This window comes from Mixophyes fleayi, chromosome 1, assembly GCF_038048845.1.
Source record: "Mixophyes fleayi isolate aMixFle1 chromosome 1, aMixFle1.hap1, whole genome shotgun sequence".
NCBI lineage: Eukaryota > Metazoa > Chordata > Amphibia > Anura > Limnodynastidae > Mixophyes > Mixophyes fleayi.
In genome coordinates, this window is record NC_134402.1 from 3,887,367 (window position 1) to 3,910,481 (window position 23,115).

Consider the following 23,115-nt stretch of genomic DNA (forward strand, 5'->3'; position numbering starts at 1 on the left):
TCTACCTTCTCATTTTCAGGAGAGTAGTCCATCTATCTGTGAATCTGTTTTTTAAATTTCATCTGCAGGTTCCCCAACACAGTGCATTGAGAGAATGTGAGGCAATTGACCAAGGGATTATCTTCATGTAGTATTCAACAGAATGAACGGTATACCAGCTATACTGCATGCACTGCCTTCCCACTGGCTACGCAGTGAGGTTTGTTCAACCAATCAAAATCATTCCTACCACTGCCAAGCCCCAGAGATGGAGTTGTCAAAAAAAACAAAAAACAGTTAAGACCCTCCCCAGACAAAGTAAATTCTGATGAAGATTGATAAAGACTGAATTTATGATGAGAATGACCTTAATCCACATTCAGGGGGCAAAAGGAACTGCTTAAGCTTGGAGTGCCATCATTCCTTTCCCTGTCACATATTTTCATATCAATAAACACACCAACAGGCTTTAATATCATATGTACATTCATGGGCAAGGGCAGGAGAGGTTTCTGACAGTTGAGCCATGAACACTAGAAAAGACCTGGGACACTACCTCTTTATCTCACCACAGTATAGTACGGTTACAGTGGAGGGACTGCTGAGATGACGTCACAGCTAACTCAAGATAAATCATCAACGCCTCGGTAGGCCCATGGTCCTAGATTGGTTTGAGGAGGCCTGAACTGCACCCAACAATAACCCTGTGCTACAATGAATACTGGAGACCGTGACCGATTGTACGTTGGAACAAGTTATATGTGGCCTACAAGGTATGTACAGTTTTAAGATAGTTGGTTCCATGAAATCAGAGATGGAAGAAACTAAAACCATACCGATTAGAACAGACACAATGATAAACTGAGAAATTCTGCTCTCAGTTGTGCAAGTTCCCAGAGAGCAAACTGAAAGTGATGGATTATATGGCCCTAGAGAGAGCAATAAGGGCCAGTCCCATTTCGTGTTACTGTGTATCTTCCCTTCCTGGTGCCCATGGCCATCTAATCCTGAAGAGGCAGCAGCGATATCTAGCGATCATAGTGGAGATAGTCACAGCCGTAATGAAATTCTGATCGCTGCCCTGGACAGAAAATGGCATTGCTGTGATGCATAGTGGAGAGCCTGAGGGGCCTCCTTCAAGAATAGCAATTATTTGCAACAGCGCGGAGTAGCATGGCCTTGTGGAATGTGCATAGGATGCCCAAAGACATGGAGGTCCTGATACACTGATTACAGATGAACCACTCAAATGGACATATATGGTGGTCTGTTATGAGGACTGGACAGATTAAGTCCTGCAGTGATTTGAGCTGTAGGTAAACGTGTAGGGGGGAGGAGGGGGGGATGTTCTATTTTGCACATAGGAGATAGGTTATACTAAGTGGGATAAAGTTTGGCCACTCCTTAGTTAAACACTCCCCTCTCACCATTTATATATCTCCCAAATAAACCCTTTAACAGGGACAATCCATCTTTTAGATATGTCACTCTGTCCTTTTTATATCTAACTCTGTATGGATAAACTCACTTTCAAATTACTTTGTGGCTTTCCTAAGCATTGATGGTGCTTCATGAGCATTTAACATCTGACACTGATGAGATGCTTGAGTGTGTTACTGAATACAATGGAAAGTGTCTTTTCATGAGACTTCAGTGTCCCTCTGCGGCCATATAAAGTCCTGGCTGTATAACAGTCTACATCAAAGTACAAAGTACATCAGCTGTCTCACTGTGAGGTTTCCATGCAGCTGATAGATGCAGCATAAGTGGGGAGTGGGATCCTGGCTAGTGGTGCTGGAATTTCTTATGAATGTGGAAGCGCTGCAACTGAAAAAAGAGCAACCTTTGCTATCCCTGCAAGATTGTTTTATGCCATTAATCATGCAATAATAGTAACATACAATATGCCCATACCAGTGTATTATTACTGATGGGAAAAACATTGTGATATTTCTGCAGAATTATTTCTTATCATATCATTTATTTTCAAGGCATTTTGCTGAAGTCAGCAGAGTCATTGTTAGTATTACTGAGAATGTGGTGAGAGCCCCTCTGGAATTGTATGGAATTCAGGATGGGGGTTGGAGAAGTTTGGTGAGAAGTGCAGATTCAGTGTAAGGAGGAGGATTGATGGGAGAGAAGGGAGGGGAGAGGAATCAGCCTGCTGCTCCAATTCACTTCTTACATTTCTGTTCAGTCCTGTGTGAGTCTCTATTCTGTCTGGATAATGCATCTGATCCCTATTATGCTGGCTGTACTATGTACTGCTGCCTGGCTCACCTTAGTGTGTGCTGCTCCCTATACCAGCACTGCCAGGATGGTGACCACACAGATCAGTAACAATAGCCCCTTAGGCACTCAAGGAAGCAATGGGACTGTGCAGCCCACCGTGCATGTGGAAGAGAATATGGAGGAACCTGTCCCCAAGAACAGGACAAGTAAGATGTCTGAGGAGAAAACTGCTGACAAGAAAGGTGAGAATGAGGCTGACAAGATATCTGCAGCATGATCACTGTGTGCAACTACATGGCTTTGTCTTGTGTTAGTCCTGTAGAACTCAATGTAAGGTGAGCTCAGAATTACAGATCTACACTTCGGGCTAGATTTACTAAGCTACGGGTTTGAAAAAGTGGAGATGTTGCCTATGGTAACCAATCAAATTCTAGCTGTCATTTTGTAGAAGGTACTAAATAAATGAAAGCTATAATCTGATTGGTTGCTATAGGCAACATCCCCACTTTTTCAAACCCGCAGCTTAGTAAATCTAGCCCTTCATCTTTTATATCTGGTACCGAGCGATCCTGACTAAAGCAGAAGGTGCAACTGAGTGGACATTGCTGTGAGTCTAACATTCTCAGGTAGACATCATACACAAGCAGTCTCTTCATGTAGATGTCATACACAAGCAGTCTCTTCAAATAGACATCATACACAAGCAGTCTCTTCAGGTAGACATCATACACAAGCAGTCTCTTCAAATAGACATCATACACAAGCAGTCTATTCAAGTAGACTTCATACCCAAGCAGTCTCTTCATGTAGACTTCATGCACAAGCAGTCTCTTCATGTAGACTTCATGCACAAGCAGTCTCTTCAAGTAGACATCATACACAAGCAGTCCCTTCAAATAGACTTCATACACAAGCAGTCTCTTCAAGTAGACTTCATACACAAGCAGTCTCTTCATGTAGACTTCATGCACAAGCAGTCTCTTCATGTAGACTTCATGCACAAGCAGTCTCTTCAAGTAGACATCATACACAAGCAGTCTCTTCATGTAGACTTCATACACAAGCAGTCTCTTCAAGTAAACTTCATACACAAGCAGTCTCTTCAAGTAGACTTCATACACAAGCAGTCTCTTCATGTAGACTTCATGCACAAGCAGTCTCTTCATGTAGATGTCATACACAAGCAATCTCTTCATGTAGACTTCATACACAAGCAGTCTCTTCATGTAGATGTCATACACAAGCAGTCTCTTCATGTAGACTTCATACAGGAGCAGTCTCTTCAAGTAGACTCCATACAGGAGCAGTTTCTTCAGGTAGACTTCATACAGGAGCAGTCTCTTCAGGTAGACTCCATACAGGAGCAGTCTCTTCATGTAGACTTCATACAGGAGCAGTCTCTTCAGGTAGACATCATAAAGGATCAATCTCTTCAAGTAGACATCAAACACAAGCAGTCTCTTCAGGTAGACCTCTTACACAAACAGTCTCTTCAGGTAGACCTCTTACACAAGCAGTCTCTTCAGGTAGACATCAAACACAAGCAGTCTCTTCAGGTAGACTTCATACAGGATAAGTGTTATCAGGTAGTCTTTATAAAGAAGCAGTATCTATAGGTAAACTTTAATACAGTAGTAGTGTCTTCAGGTAGGGTTCATATATGAGAAGTGTCTTTAGGTTGACCTCATGTAGCAGCAATATCTTCAGGTAGACTTCATACAGGAGCAGTCTCTTCAAGTAGACTCCATATAGGAGCAGTCTCTTCAGGTAGACTTCATACAGGAGCAGTCTCTTCATGTAGACTTCATACAGGAGCAGTCTCTTCAGGTAGACATCATAAAGGATCAATCTCTTCAAGAAGACATCAAACACAAGCAGTCTCTTCAGGTAGACCTCTTACACAAACAGTCTCTTCAGGTAGACCTCTTACACAAGCAGTCTCCTTAGGTAGACATCAAACACACGCAGTCTCTTCAGGTAGACGTCATAAGGAGCAGTTTCTTCAGGCAGTTCTCATATAGGTGCAATGTTTCAAGACAAAGACTAATTTTAGTCAAATGAGAAATCATTTCTGTGACTCTGACAGGTGGGTAACGATAGGTGGAGAACAGGAACACTGGAATAATAAAAAAAAATTCTATTAGATTTAACAGAAATTTGTGCAAGAAATGTTAGTAAAAGGAACAGAAAACCAATATAATTCTCCAAGGAAATGACAGTAAATATAAATAAGACGTAAACTCTACATAAGAAAACATAATATTGTGTAACATAGAGTAAATGCACAATAAATCAAGATAAAGAAACAGGAGAAAAGATTTCTCAGTCACAGTAATATAGGTGACAAAATGTTATTTAGATAAATTAGTAAAGAAAAAAGCACCGGGAACAATAGTGAGGTTGAAACTGTAGGAGACAAAGAAATTGCCTAAATAATTATTTAGTTCACCTACGCTGGAGGGGAAGATATATACTCTACTGTACTGTAGACACAATATATTTATTACAGAAGGGGAGTTACATGAACTCTCAAAATGAAAAGTAAATAAGTCAATAAGACCAGATTACATACACCCAAGAGAATTAAGAGAGCTAAGAGTAGTTCTTGCAGCGTCATTAACCAAACCTTTCAACCAATCGCTACCGACAGGTATAATTCCAGGTGATTGGAGAATGGTAAGTGGTTCAAACTACACAAAACAGGCAGTAGGGAATGATAGGATAACTTTAGACCTCTGCGTTTAATAGAATGGAAATCAATGGAATCATTTTAAAAAAAACAAAACAAACAAATGACAAGATTTAAAGCAGACGGTATATTTTGCTAGAAGGTTGATTTCTTGGAATAGGCAACCAATCAGTGGATATAGTTTATTTGGAATTTAGTTAATTTTGTACTCAGTGATAGTGAAACAGATAAAGATCTAACTGCCCATGCTGGGTCTGATTCATTAAGGCACATAAATGCCGATATGTGCTGTATTTTTAGAAAAATTGCAGTGTGCATGCCCAGAAACAAACCATACGCCAGAGAACGCAGCAATGTCCACTTTATCTTCGAGTGCAACGGACCCTTACTACAGGCTATGATCTCAGGGTCAGAGCGGGGAAGGTCCAGGGCGTATGCAGGTAGTCACTGTACAGTAAGGGTGTGCCAAGCTTGATCACACACACCAGCGTCCGATTCAAGCCTTTATCATCTCAAAGATGTGTGTTTTTTCTGCTGTATTATTTGCACCAGCTACAGGTCAGGTGTAAGTGCAGATTACTAGTGATGACGGCTGTGTGTACAGCTAGAACATGTGTTTGTAATCAGGAGGAACTGTAGAAAAGAATTTTATGTACAGTAAACATTAATAACATTTTAAAAAAACAATAAAAAAAATATCTCTTGATTAATAAATATTTTGTACTTAATGACTATATTCTTCTGTCATATCACTTGCACCAGCTACAGGTTTGGTGTACGTATCGATTACTAGGGATGGTGGTCGATTATGTAAGCTAGAATATGTGTTTACAATCAGGAACAACTTTAAAAGTGCATTTTATGTAAAGTAGACATTCAGAACATTCTAATGATTGTATTTCATGGGGGAGAAAACTTTTTTTAAAAAAAGTTTTGTCATTAATGACTATATTATTAACAGGTGACATTAACTGATTTTTTTTTTCTGTGTGTTCTTTTGGGAGATTATAGTCCACATATGTGATGGACGTATCCTGCAGTGTATTGTCTGTTAGAGCAGAGCGGACCTAGACCCACATTCAGCAACACACCTATGTTCACATCCGCTGCTTGCTGAATACGGACGTGCACAGGCCCAATTCAAGCACAATTTTAAAAATCGGACAATGGGCCTGATTCATTAAGGAAAAGAAAACAAGAAGAGGAGTAACTTTGAACCTTGGCAAAATCAAATTACAATACAAGGGGTGCAAATTAGTTTATTATTTTGCACAGAAGATAAATACTGGCTTTTTGTCATGCAGCACACAGATACTTGATAGCTTTATTTTTACACTGAAATTTAAGGTTGATCTAGGACATGTCCTACCCCAACTATAAATCTGTCCCGACATTATAAATTTACCTCCCCCTCCAATGCAACATGGTTTTACCAAGGTGCAAAGTTACTCCTTTTTTTGCCTTACTTTCCTTAATGAATCAGGGTTGTTGTATTTATTTTAATAGTATCTGCATCTGGCTCCAAGGACGGTTGTATTTATGATTTATTTTTATGCCCAGATTTGCTCAGACAAACAATGAAGGTTTTGTTTCTTATGTCCTCTAGTGAACACTGGAAATAAAAGACTCAGATACATTTTATTCATCCATGTGTTGTGCATTTAAGGCTCATTTACTAACCATATATTACACAAATCATGTGATCGTGCTGGTTGATGTTATTGCCCCTGATTGGCGCGGTCATGTACAGCCAAATGTTGCTGGATGGACAGCTTGGCGCGGTCAGAGGTCATGACCAGCTAAACTCTAGGTCTTTGGAGAAATATTGTTCCATTCCTGTGCATTCTGCTTCAGAACTTTCACATTGCTGACGTCAGGTTGCTTGTTCACGCTGATCTGTGGTTAGATAAGTGAAAATTGTTGCTTCGTAGAACTTGATTGGACATCTATATATTTTTGCAAGAAGCATCGCTTCAGGTTTTTCCGCCTCGCCACAAACCTTGACGCTCCTCTACTTTGTGGAGGCATCTCCCCAGAGTGGAGAGAAGACATGGACCTTGAAGTTAGTGGGGGGGACCTTATAACCAAAGTAATTTACGGAGCGCATCCATTGCATTTTGTACATGGGGTCCAGTGTATGGATTTTATATCAGTCAGAATGAGCCATAGAAGCTGGATGTTATTTGATCTGTATTGTGGTCAGATTCTCTTAGGCTGAAGATAACACAAATGTTGAGTAATGTTTACTGGAGAACAGAGGTTTCATTCTTACGCCCCTGACTCATTATTCTGTTTATAGAAGACATTAGAGAAGACAGATGGTTACTGACTCTATATCTCAGCTAATATGGACCCTTTATGGATCTGAAAGGTTCCCATCTGCAGATGTTGTCCCTTACTTTGTAGCCTCTATATCTGTGGTGCTCAACAACACAGAGGACAGGTTTATGATGCTGTAAATGTTTATAGGACTGGCTGGACATAATAAAGAGATGTTAATGGAGTGATAGAGTTGTGTCTCATAGCTTACAAGAAGTTTGAGGATATTGGGCATTTAGAGAGTAAAACACAAGGAAATGCTCACAATGAAGCAATGTTGTTTTGCAATTTGCAATTTAACGCAAATCGAGCGCCAGGGCTGATCCGGCTGTTCTGCAGAGATTCGAGTTTCTTCTTGGGCTACGCCGTTCCTATAATTCCATTCAGCATTGTATTGCGCTAAATTTACGGTCTGGTACAATGACAGTCATTATAGTTTGCTCTGTCATGTGTTTGGGGTAGGACTTGAACAAAACTCATAGAGGAAATCTGCCTGTAACACTTAAGGCAAAATCCCACTGGAGACGTGTTAAACTCTGTGCCTTATGTAACTTAATTATACAATCCCATTGTAACAACTCCAACACTATGCATTACTTCTCAATGATCATTGGGTTAATGTCACAAGACACCACTACGTAGAGAAATAAATTAGGGCCACAGGTTGACAATATGGTGAAGATGAGGGGCAGATGACGGGGCAGGAGGGCAAAGCGTCTCTCACATGCAGACACTTAGCTGGCAGTGTCACCTAATAATAGCTCCTGCTACAAACTCCTCAGGCTGACATGTAAGTGAGGTCACGCTCATGCGTTTCGCCCAGAAGCGGACTAACACCAGAGAACGCAGCAGCATCCAATTCACCTTCAAACGCAAACAGACCCTTAATACAGACTACGATTTGATGGGCGGAAGGGGGGGAGGAGAATGAGTGTACGCACGTAGCCAATGTACAGTAAGGGCGTGCCGAGCTCGAGCGCACAACAGCATCCGTTCCAATATTTGGACATCTCTCAGATATATGTTTTTCTGTCATATTACTTGCACTAGTTATAGGTCAGGTGTAAGTTCCGAGTGATAGTGATGACAGATGTGTATACAGCTAAAACATGTGTGTGCAATTAGGAGCAACTGTAACAATGTTTTTCATTGATTACTATGGGCCTCATTCATTAATGAAAGTAAGGCAAAAAAGTTTTTGCCTGGACAAAACCATGTTCAAATACAAGGGGTGTATATTAGTTTATTATTTTGCACATAAGTTAAATACTGTCTGTTTTTTCATGTAACACACAAATACTTCATGGCTTTAGTTTTACACTAAACTTTAAAGTTGATCTAGGACATGTCCTACCCCAAATATAAATCTGTCCCCACATTTAAATTTACCTCTCCCTCCAATGCAGCATGGTTTTGCCAAGGTGTAAAGTATTTTTTTTCTGCTTTACGTTCCTTAATGAATCAGACCTATATTATTAACAGGTGAAAATAATTGATTTTTTTTTCTGTACGTTCTACTGTGTTGTATACTCTCTTTCTTCTAACATTTTGAAAAGGAAGAGAACAGATTTTGGCAGCTGAGCAGGTTATTTATATTAGAACAAATTACAAACGGGACCCTCTCAAAAAACATTTGTCTGATACATATAGATAACCTGTATAGTGATGTGTGTGATATATGATGGATGTTGTATATAGGAAGATACATACAGATAGTTTACATGTTTGTGTGGTTATGTCTGCTGGTTTACTGTCTATGTAGATGTCGTATATGTGGATGATAATATGTATATTGATGCATACATGTATAATGAATATATAGATATCTCTGTACCCCATTATAATCACTGTATTTTCTAATTTTATTTTCTAGCAAAAGTGGCGAAAAAAAAGGTTAAAATTATCAAGACAGTGAAAGTCACAAAGAAATCGAAAGCTGAGAAGATCATTCCGGGTGCAGGAGGACCCCCAGAGGAACGTAAGTGTCACAGCCCTGCTACATGTATAACCAAGCTGATTGATGCCACATATCCACAAAGCATGGTTAGTCAGTGTACAACACGTGAGTTAGGGGATGCAGGGAAACCCCATCCCCTCACACAGTCACCCAGCCTTATATGGGTCAGAGGAGGAAGGACACTGCCCAGCGATTCTCCTGCCTAATCCCATCCCCTCACACAGTCACCCAGCCTTATATGGGTCAGAGGAGGAAGGACACTGCCCAACAATTCTCCTACTTAGCTCCATCCCCTCACAGTCACCCAGCATTATATGGGTCAGAGGAGGAAGGACACTGCCCAGCAATTCTCCTGCCTAATCCCATCCCCTCACACAGTCACCCAGCCTTATATGGGTCAGAGGAGGAAGGACACTGCCCAGCAATTCTCCTGCCTAATCCCATCCCCTCACACAGTCACCCAGCCTTATATGGGTCAGAGGAGGAAGGACACTGCCCAGCAATTCTCCTACTTAGCTTCATCCCCTCACAGTCACCCAGCCTTATTTGAGTAAGGGGAGGAAGGACACTGCCTAGCGATTCTCCTGTCTCGCTCCATCCCCTCACACAGTCACCCAGCATTGTACGGGTCAGGGAATCATCATCATCATCATCATTTATTTATATAGTGCCACTGATTCCGCAGCGCTGTACAGAGAACTCACTCACATCAGTCCCTGTCCCATTGGAGCTTACAGTCTAAAATCCCCTAACACACACACAGAGAGAGAGAGAGACTAGGGTAAATTTTTGATTGCAGCCAATTAACCTACTAGTATGTTTTTGGAGTGTGGGAGGAAACCGGAGCACCCGGAGGAAACCCATGCAAACACAGGGAGAACATACAAACTCCACACAGATAAGGCCATGGTTGGGAACGGAACTCATGACCCCAGCGCTGTGAGGCAGAAGTGCTAACCACTTAGCCACCGTGCTGCCCCAGCAATTCTCCTGTCTCGCTCCATCACATCACAAGGTCACCCAGCATTGTACGGGTCAGGGAATAAAGGACACTACCCAGCAATTCTCCTGCCTCGCTCCATCACATCACACAGTCACCCAGCCTTATATGGGTCAGAGGAGGAAGGACACTGCTCAGCGATTCTCCTACTTAGCTCCATCCCATCACACAGGGGATGACACTGTTACATGCAGATACATACAGAATATATGATACACTATATATAGGATGTTGGTAGTTTTGAATAAGATGCTTTTAGATAGGAAATTAGATAACAGGATCTCATTAGCATTTGTGTGCAGGAAGATGGGGGGGGTGACGGGATGTGGGTTAATAAAATGACTTGGATGCGAGGTTTAGAGACACATATTGCACACACATGTTCTTTCCGTACTGACCAGCGACCCGTGCTTGGAGATGAGTCAGTTGTTTCATAAGGGGAATTGCAGATGTTGCCCAGATTCTCTGACCGCTATCATCTTAGACAAAGAAAACGACTCACCCTGATGTGTTGTGAAACAAAGGATTGTTCATATGGAAGAGATTAGATAATAGCGCAATTAAAGGACTGCTTTATCCCTTACTGTACAAATCATTATGCCCTTCATGCTGTGCTCAACCACAGTGTGTAATGCCTCCGTGGCTTCACATTGTCAGCAAATATACATAAAAGCCAAACAATAAATAAATAATAATAATAAATATAATAAATCCATCATTTTCACGGATACTTAGTCACTACATTGCACCTCAGCCGCAGCCCAGGCTAAGTACCAAATACTGATGGCCTGATTCATTATGCAACATAAATGCAGATATGCGCCGTATTTTGTGTAAAATCACACTGCGCATTCCCAGAACCGGACCATACACCACTGAGCGCTGCAGCAATGTCCAAGTCATATGCGAATGCAAAGGATCCTTACTACAGCCTACGATTTCATGGGGACTGTGTGCATGCACGTAGTCAATGTACAGTAAGGGCGCGCCGAGCCCAGGCGCACACAGCAGCGTCCCATTCAAGCTTTGGGCACTTCAAAGGTACGTATGTTTCTGTCGTATCCCTTACACCAGCTACAGGTCGGGTGTACGTGCTGATTACTAGTGATGACGGCTGTGTATACAGCTAGAACATGTGTCTGCAATGAGGAGCAGCTGTAAAACCGCATTTTATGTACTGTAGACATTAATAACATCCTAGTTCATGAATTTTATGATGGAAATAATTTTTTTTTGTAAACGTTTTGTCATTAAAGATTATATTATTAACAAGTGACATTAATTGAATAGTTTTTTTTCTGTGCATTCTATTGGGACTTTATATTCCACATATGTATTGGATGTATCCTGCACTTTATTGTCTGTTAGATTACAGCGGACCTAGAATCGTATTCATCAATAGATGCATTTTTACATCGCTCCTTGTTGAATGTGGACGTGCGTATGCCTGTTGGACGTGTGTATGCCTGTTGGACGTGTGTATGCCTGTTGGACGTGTGTATGCCTGTTGGATGTGTGTATGCCTGTTGGACGTGTGTATGCCTGTTGGATGTGCGTATGCCTGTTGGACGTGTGTATGCCTGTTGGACGTGCGTATGCCTGTTAGACGTTCGTATGCCTGTTGGACGTGTGTATGCCTGTTGGACGTGTGTATGCCTGTTGGACGTGCGTATGCCTGTTAGACGTTCGTATGCCTGTTGGACGTGTGTATGCCTGTTGGACGTGTGTATGCCTGTTAGACGTTCGTATGCCTGTTAGACGTTCGTATGCCTGTTGGACGTGTGTATGCCTGTTGGACGTGTGTATGCCTGTTGGACGTGCGTATGCCTGTTAGACGTTCGTATGCCTGTTGGACGTGTGTATGCCTGTTGGACGTGTGTATGCCTGTTGGATGTGTGTATGCCTGTTGGACGTGCGTATGCCTGTTAGATGTTCGTATGCCTGTTGGACGTGTGTATGCCTGTTGGACGTGTGTATGCCTGTTGGACGTGCGTATGCCTGTTAGACGTTCGTATGCCTGTTGGACGTGTGTATGCCTGTTGGACGTGTGTATGCCTGTTGGATGTGCGTATGCCTGTTGGACGTGCGTATGCCTGTTAGACGTTCGTATGCCTGTTGGACGTGTGTATGCCTGTTGGATGTGCGTATGCCTGTTGGACGTGCGTATGCCTGTTGGACGTTCGTATGCCTGTTGGACGTGTGTATGCCTGTTGGATGTGCGTATGCCTGTTGGACGTGCGTATGCCTGTTGGACGTTCGTATGCCTGTTGGACGTGTGTATGCCTGTTGGACGTGCGTATGCCTGTTGGACGTGTGTATGCCTGTTGGACGTGCGTATGCCTGTTGGACGTTCGTATGCCTGTTGGACGTGTGTATGCCTGTTGGATGTGCGTATGCCTGTTGGACGTGCGTATGCCTGTTGGACGTTCGTATGCCTGTTGGACGTGTGTATGCCTGTTGGACGTGCGTATGCCTGTTGGACGTGTGTATGCCTGTTGGACGTGCGTATGCCTGTTGGATGTGCGTATGCCTATTGGACGTGCGTATGCCTGTTGGACGTGCGTATGCCTGTTGGACGTGTGTATGCCTGTTGGATGTGCGTATGCCTGTTGGACGTGCGTATGCCTGTTGGACGTGCGTATGCCTGTTAGACGTTCGTATGCCTGTTGGACGTGTGTATGCCTGTTGGATGTGCGTATGCCTGTTGGACGTGCGTATGCCTGTTGGACGTTCGTATGCCTGTTGGACGTGTGTATGCCTGTTGGATGTGCGTATGCCTGTTGGACGTGCGTATGCCTGTTGGACGTTCGTATGCATGTTGGACGTGCGTATGCCAGTTGGACGTTGGTAAAACTGTTGGACGTGCGTTTTTTAATAAGAGGCAAAGTATGTTTGTTTTGCGTGTCTTGATGTATCAGTCACTGAAGGATTCCTGTATTTATTGACAAGTGAGTACAATGATTGTTTTATAAGGGGACAACAGTGATACAATGAAGTCCAGCACTGCAGTGACATTCTGCCACCTTAGGTCCCGGTAGATCATGTAACAGAACCAGTATACAAGTGTCCTTACTCCATATTGATTATTATTAACTAACAACAGCACCATTATACCCCCAGGTACAGAGATATAAGTTTGGTCCTTACTAAGTTTTAAATTGATCTTTGAAAAGTGCTGCATAAAACTTTAGCTGTGGAAAGTCAGAGGAATTAAACTACCACAAAAATGTGCCTATGAGTCAGTTTGAAACGTTCCCGAAATATAGCAATGTAAGATGCAGGATTATCAAAGTTAGTGTGAAGCTTCTTACAAGAAATCCTTGGACCCCAATCAGTTTAACACCATCATTGACTTTGTGGTGTACCCAGGTGTATATCAGTCACTGTTTAAACTGATACAAAGTATTATCTATATTATCAGTGAGATTTTTATACTCGTAACCATTGTACTTTACTGCAAATAACCCATGTAGGATACAGGAATTAATTAATCTTTTTACTTATTTGTTTAACATATTCATACTGGTCATTGGTCAGTAGCCTTTGTGACCTTTAGACCTACTTAAGTATAATACCCTCCATCCCCAAATAGCACTGAGGGGCAAGTAGGAATTATTTGCCACACTAGGGTTAATTGGGATAGGAAGAAACCTCAAATATATTTATTATAACCTGTCCCCGAAACACAACCTTAACTGCACCCCAAAACACCATGGGTGTATCCTGGGCCTCCACTGCCCGGAAATTAGGTGCTTTAGGGGAATTTTTCTGAAGACCGGACCCCTATATTACATTAGAGCTCAGAGTTTGTCACGAACCAAACAAATCTCACCTCAATCCATGGCGACCAGCCCTCTACATATCAATAAATCCCTGAAAAAATATTCGATGCGTTGAGCTTTTATACAAACTTTTAAGGGGGTGCTAGTGCTACGAAAATAAACATTAAGCTTTCCATAGATGTTATATAGAACTTGTATCACAAATTAGAAGATAATGTCTATAGCTCGGAGAGTCGGCAGGAGATTATAGACTATTAGGATGGGCTTACTCTGCAACCCTGTCTTCTATCTCTCTCTGGTTTATATGGGGGTCCATTAGTTACTATCCACTCCTTTAGGTGTTCTTGGACGTCAGACACTTGCTGATTGTGAGTGCCAACTGCGCAATAGTTGTATGTGAGTACTCACTGCCACCACCAAGCTCCATCACTGGCACCTGGAACAGCTTACTTCTGGATAGCTGGTATAGCTGCTGCAGCGCCTCTTTGCTGGTGACTGGTGCCTCCTGACCGCTTACTATGGATCAGGACTGCTGGGTAGCAGGAAGAGTGTTAACACAGAGACACTGGGTTCAACGCAGGACAGAAGGGGAACGGATTAGAGTGTAAGCTCTTACCTGCTGGTCACAGGATACAGCAGACAATAGGCGTCACGCAGATTCTTGAAGCAGTGATGGTTTATTGCTCTTATATGGTCCTTACAAAGACAGTTACACACTGATTAGAGGTACAGATATAATGCACTTACATGGGGCATCACCCTTATATACAACCTTTAGCACACATTAGCAGCCATCTGCCTCTTTAAACATTGCTGGAACCACAAAGTCTGTGCTGGGATATCACATATTAGCGGTAATTAATGCATCAGTTAATAGTGCAGGAAGCAATGTAGTTTCTAAAATTGGATGTAAACAGCAATCTGCAATTTAACAAAAGATCGCTCCATCACAACTGAGATATTTGTACAGAGGAGCGAAACTTTCAAAAACGTTACGAGAAATATTCACCGCGTTCGTTGCTTGTGAATTTTGGCACTGGTGGAATTTAGCCTTAAGTGCTCCCTGTGGAAGAAAAGTGGAACTCAAATATTGTATTCCTTGGACTGCGCACCTCTGCGAAACAACATTACTGTCACTAAACTGAATTTGTGCTAACAGTGCACATGAAGTGTCTGGATATATTGGTGGGTGGGTGTAATATGCTCCTAATATTTTTCATTGCACATTAGTTTGTATTTTGTATGTTGTATTTAGTACTTGCACCCTGAATACCCTGTAATGAAGACCATTGAGGCATTGAATACTGGTGGATATAAGTTTTACTTTCACACAGTATATTCATTTCAGAAAACTTTGTGTCCTTGTAGTAAATATTACTCTTTCTTAATTACTTTTCCAGACCAGAGTTATATGGCATTTTCTATTTACTTTGCCTTAACCTTTTGGTGATTAAGTTGCTCCTTGTAGTTTAAATCTTGCAGCTGCTCCCTGTAGTTTAACCCTTGCAGCTGCTCCCTGTAGTTTAACCCTTGCAGCTGCTCCCTGTAGTTTAACCCTTGCAGCTGCTCCCTGTAGTTTAACCCTTGTAGCTGCTCCCTGTAGTTTAACCCTTGCAGCTGCTCCCTGTAGTTTAACCCTTGCAGATGCTCCCTGTAGTTTAACCCTCGCAGCTGCTCCCTGTAGTTTAAAACTTGCAGCTGCTCCCTGTATTTTAACCCTTGCAGCTGCTCCCTATAGTTTAGCGCTTGCAGATGCTTATGGTAATTTTACCCTTGCAGCTACTTTGCACTATAGGGATGTAAACTGCTCAGAACCACCTGTATTAGGAAGAGACCAATATCTGGGGGATATACAGGGTCCTGTGGTGAGTACGGTATTGTTACTGTGCAGAGGAAATGATTACTGAGTGTGGCTCAGTCAGCAATATATCAATAAGGAGCAGATGTGTGGTGAGAGGGGCTTAAGGATCCAGTACGCTCCGGACATGATGAATTCTGTTTATCCGACAGTCAAAGAGAATTGGGGAGGAAGGTTTTATAACCAGTTCTACACCAGCTGCTTTTACTTATCATTAGATAAGAACCTTTCTCAGATTTCAGGAGGAAAGCGAAGTAAAATAACAAAATCTATAAATATATATAGTGTGACAGGATGGATCTCCTATGTCACCCTGTCGTTTGGCTGGGGACCGGCTGGGCTTGCCTTACCACCGTCCACTTTCTTTAGCCCAAACGCAACCCTCTAAATGTTATAGGAGCCTGCTGCCACTACTAGGCTCCTATACCGGCACCTAGAACTGGTTCCTTCTGGGTAACTGCTAGCGTTACCCCTCGCTGGGCACCTGGGCTGGTACCCCTGACCTCTTCCTTTAGATCAGGGTTGCTGTGGATAGTTTCCCCTGGCCTCTCACACTGGCCAGAGCTGCAGGGTAGCAGGCAGAGCGTTGGTACTGGATGCTGGATCCCAACCTCAGAACAGCCGGATAATGGTATAGATGGGTCTAATCTGTAGGTCATAGTAACTACAGCAGGTAAGTAGGCGTCAAAGCAGGATCTTTAAACAGTGATGGTTATTGCTCAGAATAGGTCAAGATATTCCAGTTTAAATACAAAATACAGCTCTTTTCATACAGTTTCTGACACACGTATTGGCAGGGGGTAACCCAGCCCCCTGGTCTATATGTGGCCCCACAGAGTCTCAGATATCACATTCTAGGTTTCTCATCAGGATGTAAATTTTTCTCTAAACTTGTATTTAACGCAATGTAAATGTAACAAAATTTACATCAATCTTTGATTTACCAAACTACTTGCTGTTTCTGCAGAAATTTTGCAAAAACAAATTTCCTCCAGCATGGCATACTGCCTCAGAAATCAATACTTTCCCAATAAAAAAAAATCTGTATATTCGCAAAAATATACAGCGGCGCACTGCGCCAATAACTGAAGTACATTTATACAATGTTATTTCTGAGTGATCCAGCCACACACAATAGTTGTATACTGTGCCTATTTTCATGGCAGTTCTCAGGTTTTAAGGATTTATCCCTGGAAATGTCCTTATTTTTTCATGCAGTTACAATTTCATTTTTCCATCATGTTAGATTTTTTAAGTAAGTGTTTATTAACAATGAGGATTTAAAATACAAAAAAATCATGTCATATATAAATTCATAAAACATAATGACCCTGATTCATTAAGGAAAGGAAAGCAAAAAAATGAGTAACTTTGCACCTTGGCAAAACCATGTTACAATGCAAGGGGTGCAAATTAGTTTATTATTTTGCACATAAGTTACATACTTGCTGCTTTTTCATCTAGCACACAAATACTTGATAGCTTTATTTTTACACTGAAATTTAAGGTTGATCTAGGACATGCCCTACCTCAACTATAAATCTGTCCCCACATTTTAAATTTACCTCCCCTTCCAATGCAACATGGTTTTGCCAAAGTGCAAAGTGACTAATTTTTTTTGCTTTACTTTGCTTAATGGATTAGGCCCAAATGTTCTTATATTTTATTATGACCAGGATAATTACCTTGTTGTTTTTATGGTGATTCCGACTACATAACTAATCTGCAGACATTATTGGTATTGTGCACAGAAAGACGATGTTAACGTGGGATGGGGTCTCCATTAAAGATCTTTGTCAGGATACTGAGGGCATTAGGGCTTGAACCTAAAGAATAGTCTTTTCTTTGTACAGACCAAACTGTCTATGGAGATATGCATCTGGCCAAGCTGTAGTTTGAACAGTGATCCTGATACAGTTGTCATGCAGATGCAATGGGGCTACACCAGTAGAGAAGACCTATCCAACGCCCGGCCAAGCTGTCAAGTCTTATACTTTCTTTTTTTAAAAAAAATGTTTTATTTTTACAAGGTCACAAGAGAAGAAAAAAGTTTACAGCTGACAATACGAGTTCACAAGTTGAAATTAATAAAGTAAGCAGAGTCTATGACCAGCGTAGAGGTAGAACTCAACATATCAACAAGAAAGTTCTAGATGAAAGGAGAAAGTGACCAAGAGTTTTCCTTTCAGAGGGGAGAGAAGAAGAAAAAGGGAGATAACAAATAAGATATAGAGCGAGAGGAGAGAAAGGTTAGGGGTAAAGGAGAGAAGTGACTAGATCCAATGTGAGAGACGTAAAGAGCTAGAGAAGGGAAAGCGATAGCGATACTTAGTTCTGTGAATAGTGAGTGAGCCTAGATAAAGGACAGCCATGGGTCCCAAACCTTGGTGAAGGCTCTGGAGGAGTTGCTGATGAGGCTGGTCATGTACTCCACTCACTGTGTCTGTAGAGAGGGTGAAGATTGCTGCCGCCAGTCCGCTGCTATTTGGCAAGTAGCCGCCGAGAGAATGTGTCTAATTAGTTTGTTCTGATGGCGGGTGACTGAGGGGACCCCCAGAGGAAGAAGACAAAATGTGGGCTCCAGGGGAATATCCACCTGAAGAATTGATTGGATCATGTGTTTAATCTCAGTCCAGAAGCTTGTTAGTTTTGGGCACGTCAACCAAATATGAAGGTATGTGCCTTCGTAGAAGCAGCCTCGCCAGCACCGATCAGAAGCTTTTTACTCTGGCCCAGAGCTGGCTGTGAATGAACATTGACGTTATTTTTATTTCATTATGAGGATTTTTCTCCCTCTGTTGTGTCAACACCATTAACCAGATATACATGGGGTATATATCATTCTGTATTTGCTACATAAAATAGACAGTATCTGTCTGGATCTACTGATATTCCCTGTGTTGTTCCATCTGACTGTCACTCAGAGTGTCTCATATCCACAACACGGCACTCTTATGACTCACTGAACGGGTGTAGTACCTATTAACGGTACTGACTACCCCGACACAGAAGAGGACGACATGAGGACTCCCAATACGTAGTTCAGCGACCTGCAAAACAAACTACTTACCAGGATGCAGATAACTTGATGGGACGACTCGCTCTGTTGTCGACTCTGCAAAATTACATCACCAGAAACCGCGACTCCTGTTAAAGGGGCGATGAACGGACTGTGAACTCTTTGTGTGGGAGGACCCCAGGGGTATAGCTAGACTGAACCTACAAATGTCTGGTTGATGGTTGTATTTGGAGGAGATTGCTGTCATAGTGTCACTGTCTTGGCACACAGATGGGGTAATTTATGTGCACCGCCATTTAGAGCCTGATTCATGTTCAGAAGCAACTTGCGTTTTAAAGAACGTGGAACTTGAGCGTAGTTCTGTTAAATACAGAATCCAAGTGTATCTCAAAATGCATTTTCATTTGAATCTGAGTATGTACGCTCTGCCTAAACGTTACTTGTTGTATGTAAACAGACAGAACACAGTGCAGGACACGCACAAGCGTCTGTTCACATCAGAACACAGAAAGAGAAAATGTAATTAATAACTCTTAACAGTATAATCATTAATGAATATATGGATTTAAAAATATATTTTGTTTATATTAAATACATAACTCAAGATGCTTTTATTGTGTACTATGCATACAATGCTTTTATATAGTCAATCTTCCTGGCATAAACATTTTCTTTCCTATCTAGTGGCACACATAAGTGTTGCTTTTAATACAAATTCTGTCTTGTGACAGTTATCACTATCAGTCGGCACGTACACCTGACCTGTAGCTGGTGCAAATGATACGGCTAAAAAATACATACTTTAAAGTAACTCAGGACTAGAATTGACTGCATCTGTATCGGCATGTCCTTACTGTACAATGCTTAGGTTCATCCGCCCCTTCACTCCCCCATTCCGTCCTGCAAGTCCTAGGCACTAGTAAGTGTCATATACGTTCAGACGTGAAGCAATTGCTGCCATTGGTGTAAGGTACATTTCAGAGCATGCGCAGAGGGACATACGTCTAAGCATGAGTCAGGCCCTTAGAGTCCAATCACAAATAAGGGCAGCAAGTTAGATAATGTTTTATTGCAACCCCAAATGCTAAATGGGGCAATTTCAGATCATATACTGTATATATCTGTACAAGTGACTTAATACATCAAAATAATTTATTTTATCATTCACATTTGTAATCAGTTTAACGAGGCACATCCAATAAGTGGAACTTAAATGCTTGCCCTTTGAGAAGTATATAGTAATAAAGTATTGTCCTAAATAATGTACCTGATTTTTTATGTTTCATATGCAAATGTGCAGAAAGTTCTGCCTTAAAACATAGAAACATAGAATTTGACAGCAGATAAGAACCGCTTGGCCCATCTAGTCTGCCCATTTTTTTTTTAACCTACGTTAACCTCAAACCCTATTTGCTTCTTAGTTCTTTGTAAGGATATCCTTACGTTTTTCCCAGGCATGTTTAAATTGCTCTAGTGTATTAGTCTCTACCACCTCTGATGGGAGGATATTCCACTTATTCTCTACCCTTTCTGTGAAGTAATATTTTCTCAAATTTCCTCTGAACCTACTTCCCCCCAGTTTCAGTGCATGTCCTCGTGTTCTAATACTTCTCTTCTTTTTAAGAACGTTTCCCTCCTGCACCTTGTTAAAACCCTTAATATATTTGAACAATTTTTTCATGTCCCGCCTTTCCCTTCTCTGCTCCAAACTATACATCTTTTAGTACGTTTTATACCATAGACCATGCACCATTTTAGTTGTCCTTCACAACTGGACACAGTATTGTAGATGAGGCCGTACCAATGACCTATACAGTGACATTATTACTTCTTTCTTTATGCTACTGATTCCTCTCCCTATACAACCAGGCATCTGACTTACCTTCCTCATTGCTTTGTTGCATTTCTTACCTGCTTTTAAGTCACCTGAAATAGTGACTCCTAGATCCCTTTCCTCCTTTCCATTATAATGCAGCTATTCTATAGTTAGTTAATAAAGTATTAAGTTTGTCTGGTGAATGTCATATTATGTTCTAGGATGTACCTGAGTACAGATATTTTCTTTTATAAGAATTCCTGACTAAATAAACTGGTTTGTGGATACAAGTTATAAAAGAGTCATTGGCAAACACACATCCCATTGTAGTGACCTTCCAAGGAAGGGGGCAGATCAAGAAAAAGAATGTGTTTGAAAAATTGTAAATGATTGTAAATGATTGTCAGTCTTTTTGGGGGAGTCAACCTGATTGGGGAACTGTCCTTATTCCTGCTTTTCCCCAGGTTATTAGATTACAATGAGTTTTATCTCTCTGTTATCTCTTTTTAGTTTAAGAAACTGTTTTGCAATATATTCGTGTATGTCCAACTATTATCCGTTTTATACCTTAAATATTATGACATTGTTGTTATATTACACTCCTCTCCCTTGTTAAGGTGCAAGAAAACATTGTGCACTATGTGATGACGAGGTAAAGATATAGTATATAACATGTATCTGCTCTCATGAAGTGTGGCCTTGAATAGAGAAAGATTGGACAAGAAGAAGCCAAGTTTGAGAACACCACTGTGTCAATGGAGAGAAGAGAGGATGCAAACTATATATTGTAATTGTCACTTACCACCATGGTTTCAATGGCTGCTCAAGTTATCTTCTGGTGAGCGGGATACATTGCCAAACCATTGATTATACAATTATATTGCATTAAGTGGATTAGGCTAAGTATGTGTTTCAAACTCCCATTGTCCCATAGATTGTAAGCTTGCGAGCAGGGTTCTCTTACCTCTCTGTCTGTATGTATTACCCAGTATTGTCTTATTAGTGTTTGTTCCCAATTGTAAAGCGCTACGGAATTTGCTGGCGCTATATAAATAAATGTTGATGATGATGATGATGATGTAAAGTCCATTTATCACCTGCTGCCTTTGAAGACTTGTTATATAGTGTTGGCTTTTGAAAATTCCTGTTGTTGTTAAAGGACTAGTTAAGAGTTAACAGTTAACATCAGGTCTTTCAGAGAAGCCTATGAGTAGTTATCTGATAAATTCTATTTATAGAATATAAGCCTTGTCCACTCCAAGTTGTCAGGCGTAATATGAAGAATATCGAACCTGTGGCTAAAGCCATTGGAAGCTGGTAGGTTATAGCGGACATGTACTGGGTTGCTATGGACAATACCACACTATATACACAATAATGTCCCCCATTGTGTCTCTTACTTAAGAAGTGAACCCACCTCTCATGCATTTCATAACAATGTATATAGTTCTTCAGATGAGCAGAATTTTGTGTGGTTGTAGCTTTGTACAATCAATGTTGTGTTCTAGTGACAGTGTGACCTTATTTCAGGTGTATTAATGTTTAGTCCTCATGTAATCCTTGTAGAATGTCCTCCGCTGGGACTGGAGTCTCTGAGAGTAACTGACTACCAGCTGAGGGCTTCCAGCATTAAACGCTACGGTCTGGGCTCCCACCGAGGTCGTCTCAACATACAGGTGGGTCCGATGGACAGACGCACTGAGTAGCCAGAATTCTGTTTAAAAATGTTGCGTTTTACAATGAACTGATCCTAAAAAAAGTAAAACTTTAAACCAGATCTCACATTTCCACGCTCTGTGTACAGACCTGTCCTCAGAAACCGTTTCCATTACTCTCTTTTCTTTTGCTGGAAATATACTTAAAATAGATACATTAATCCACAGGCAAAGGAAAGTTTGACCCCATTTTACTTCTAAATTTGAAAATTGTTTGAGTAGTTTTTCATGTCCAATATATCTCAGCTGAAGAGTTGTTTTTTCTTGGTGAAGTTCTGAGAATTTCTGTAAATGTCACATTAGTGGATTTTAAGAACAGTAACTGGGATTGCAATGTCGTTCCAATCTCTATAATTGGCACAAGACTTAATGGGTCTGCACATTTATGGATTTGTTGGTTAATATTTGCTTTAATTGATGCCAATCATTATTTTTTTATATATATATTATTGAACATTACTCTATGATATATGATGTATGTATGTATTGAAGCAATCCATGTTTATTTTCCATTAGCATAAATGCACCCAAATGACATATATGTTACTGTCTCACATTGGTACAGTACGTGTGAATGTCTCACATCAGTACAAGGTTACAGCATGTTATGGTATCATGGTATGGGCTATAGTGAGTGACGTATATCATGGTATGGGGAATAGTGAGTCACGTTAGCATGGTATGGGGTATAGTGAGTCATGTTATCATGGTATGGGTATAGTGAGTCATGTTATCATGATATGGGGTAT

At 41.2% G+C, this 23,115-nt stretch overlaps 1 protein-coding gene across 1 annotated transcript in view; it reads left to right on the forward strand.

Moving 5' to 3' along the window:
* Positions 1-2,107: 2,107 nt before the first annotated feature.
* LOC142098740 (putative carboxypeptidase X1) overlaps positions 2,108-23,115 on the forward strand; it is a 48,464-nt gene continuing 27,456 nt past the window's right edge. The window contains exons 1-3 of the mRNA XM_075181554.1: positions 2,108-2,453; positions 9,093-9,197; positions 22,218-22,327. Coding sequence (XP_075037655.1) covers positions 2,207-2,453; positions 9,093-9,197; positions 22,218-22,327 — 462 coding nt within the window. The 5' untranslated portion in view covers positions 2,108-2,206. The remainder of the gene's footprint in view (positions 2,454-9,092; positions 9,198-22,217; positions 22,328-23,115) is intronic.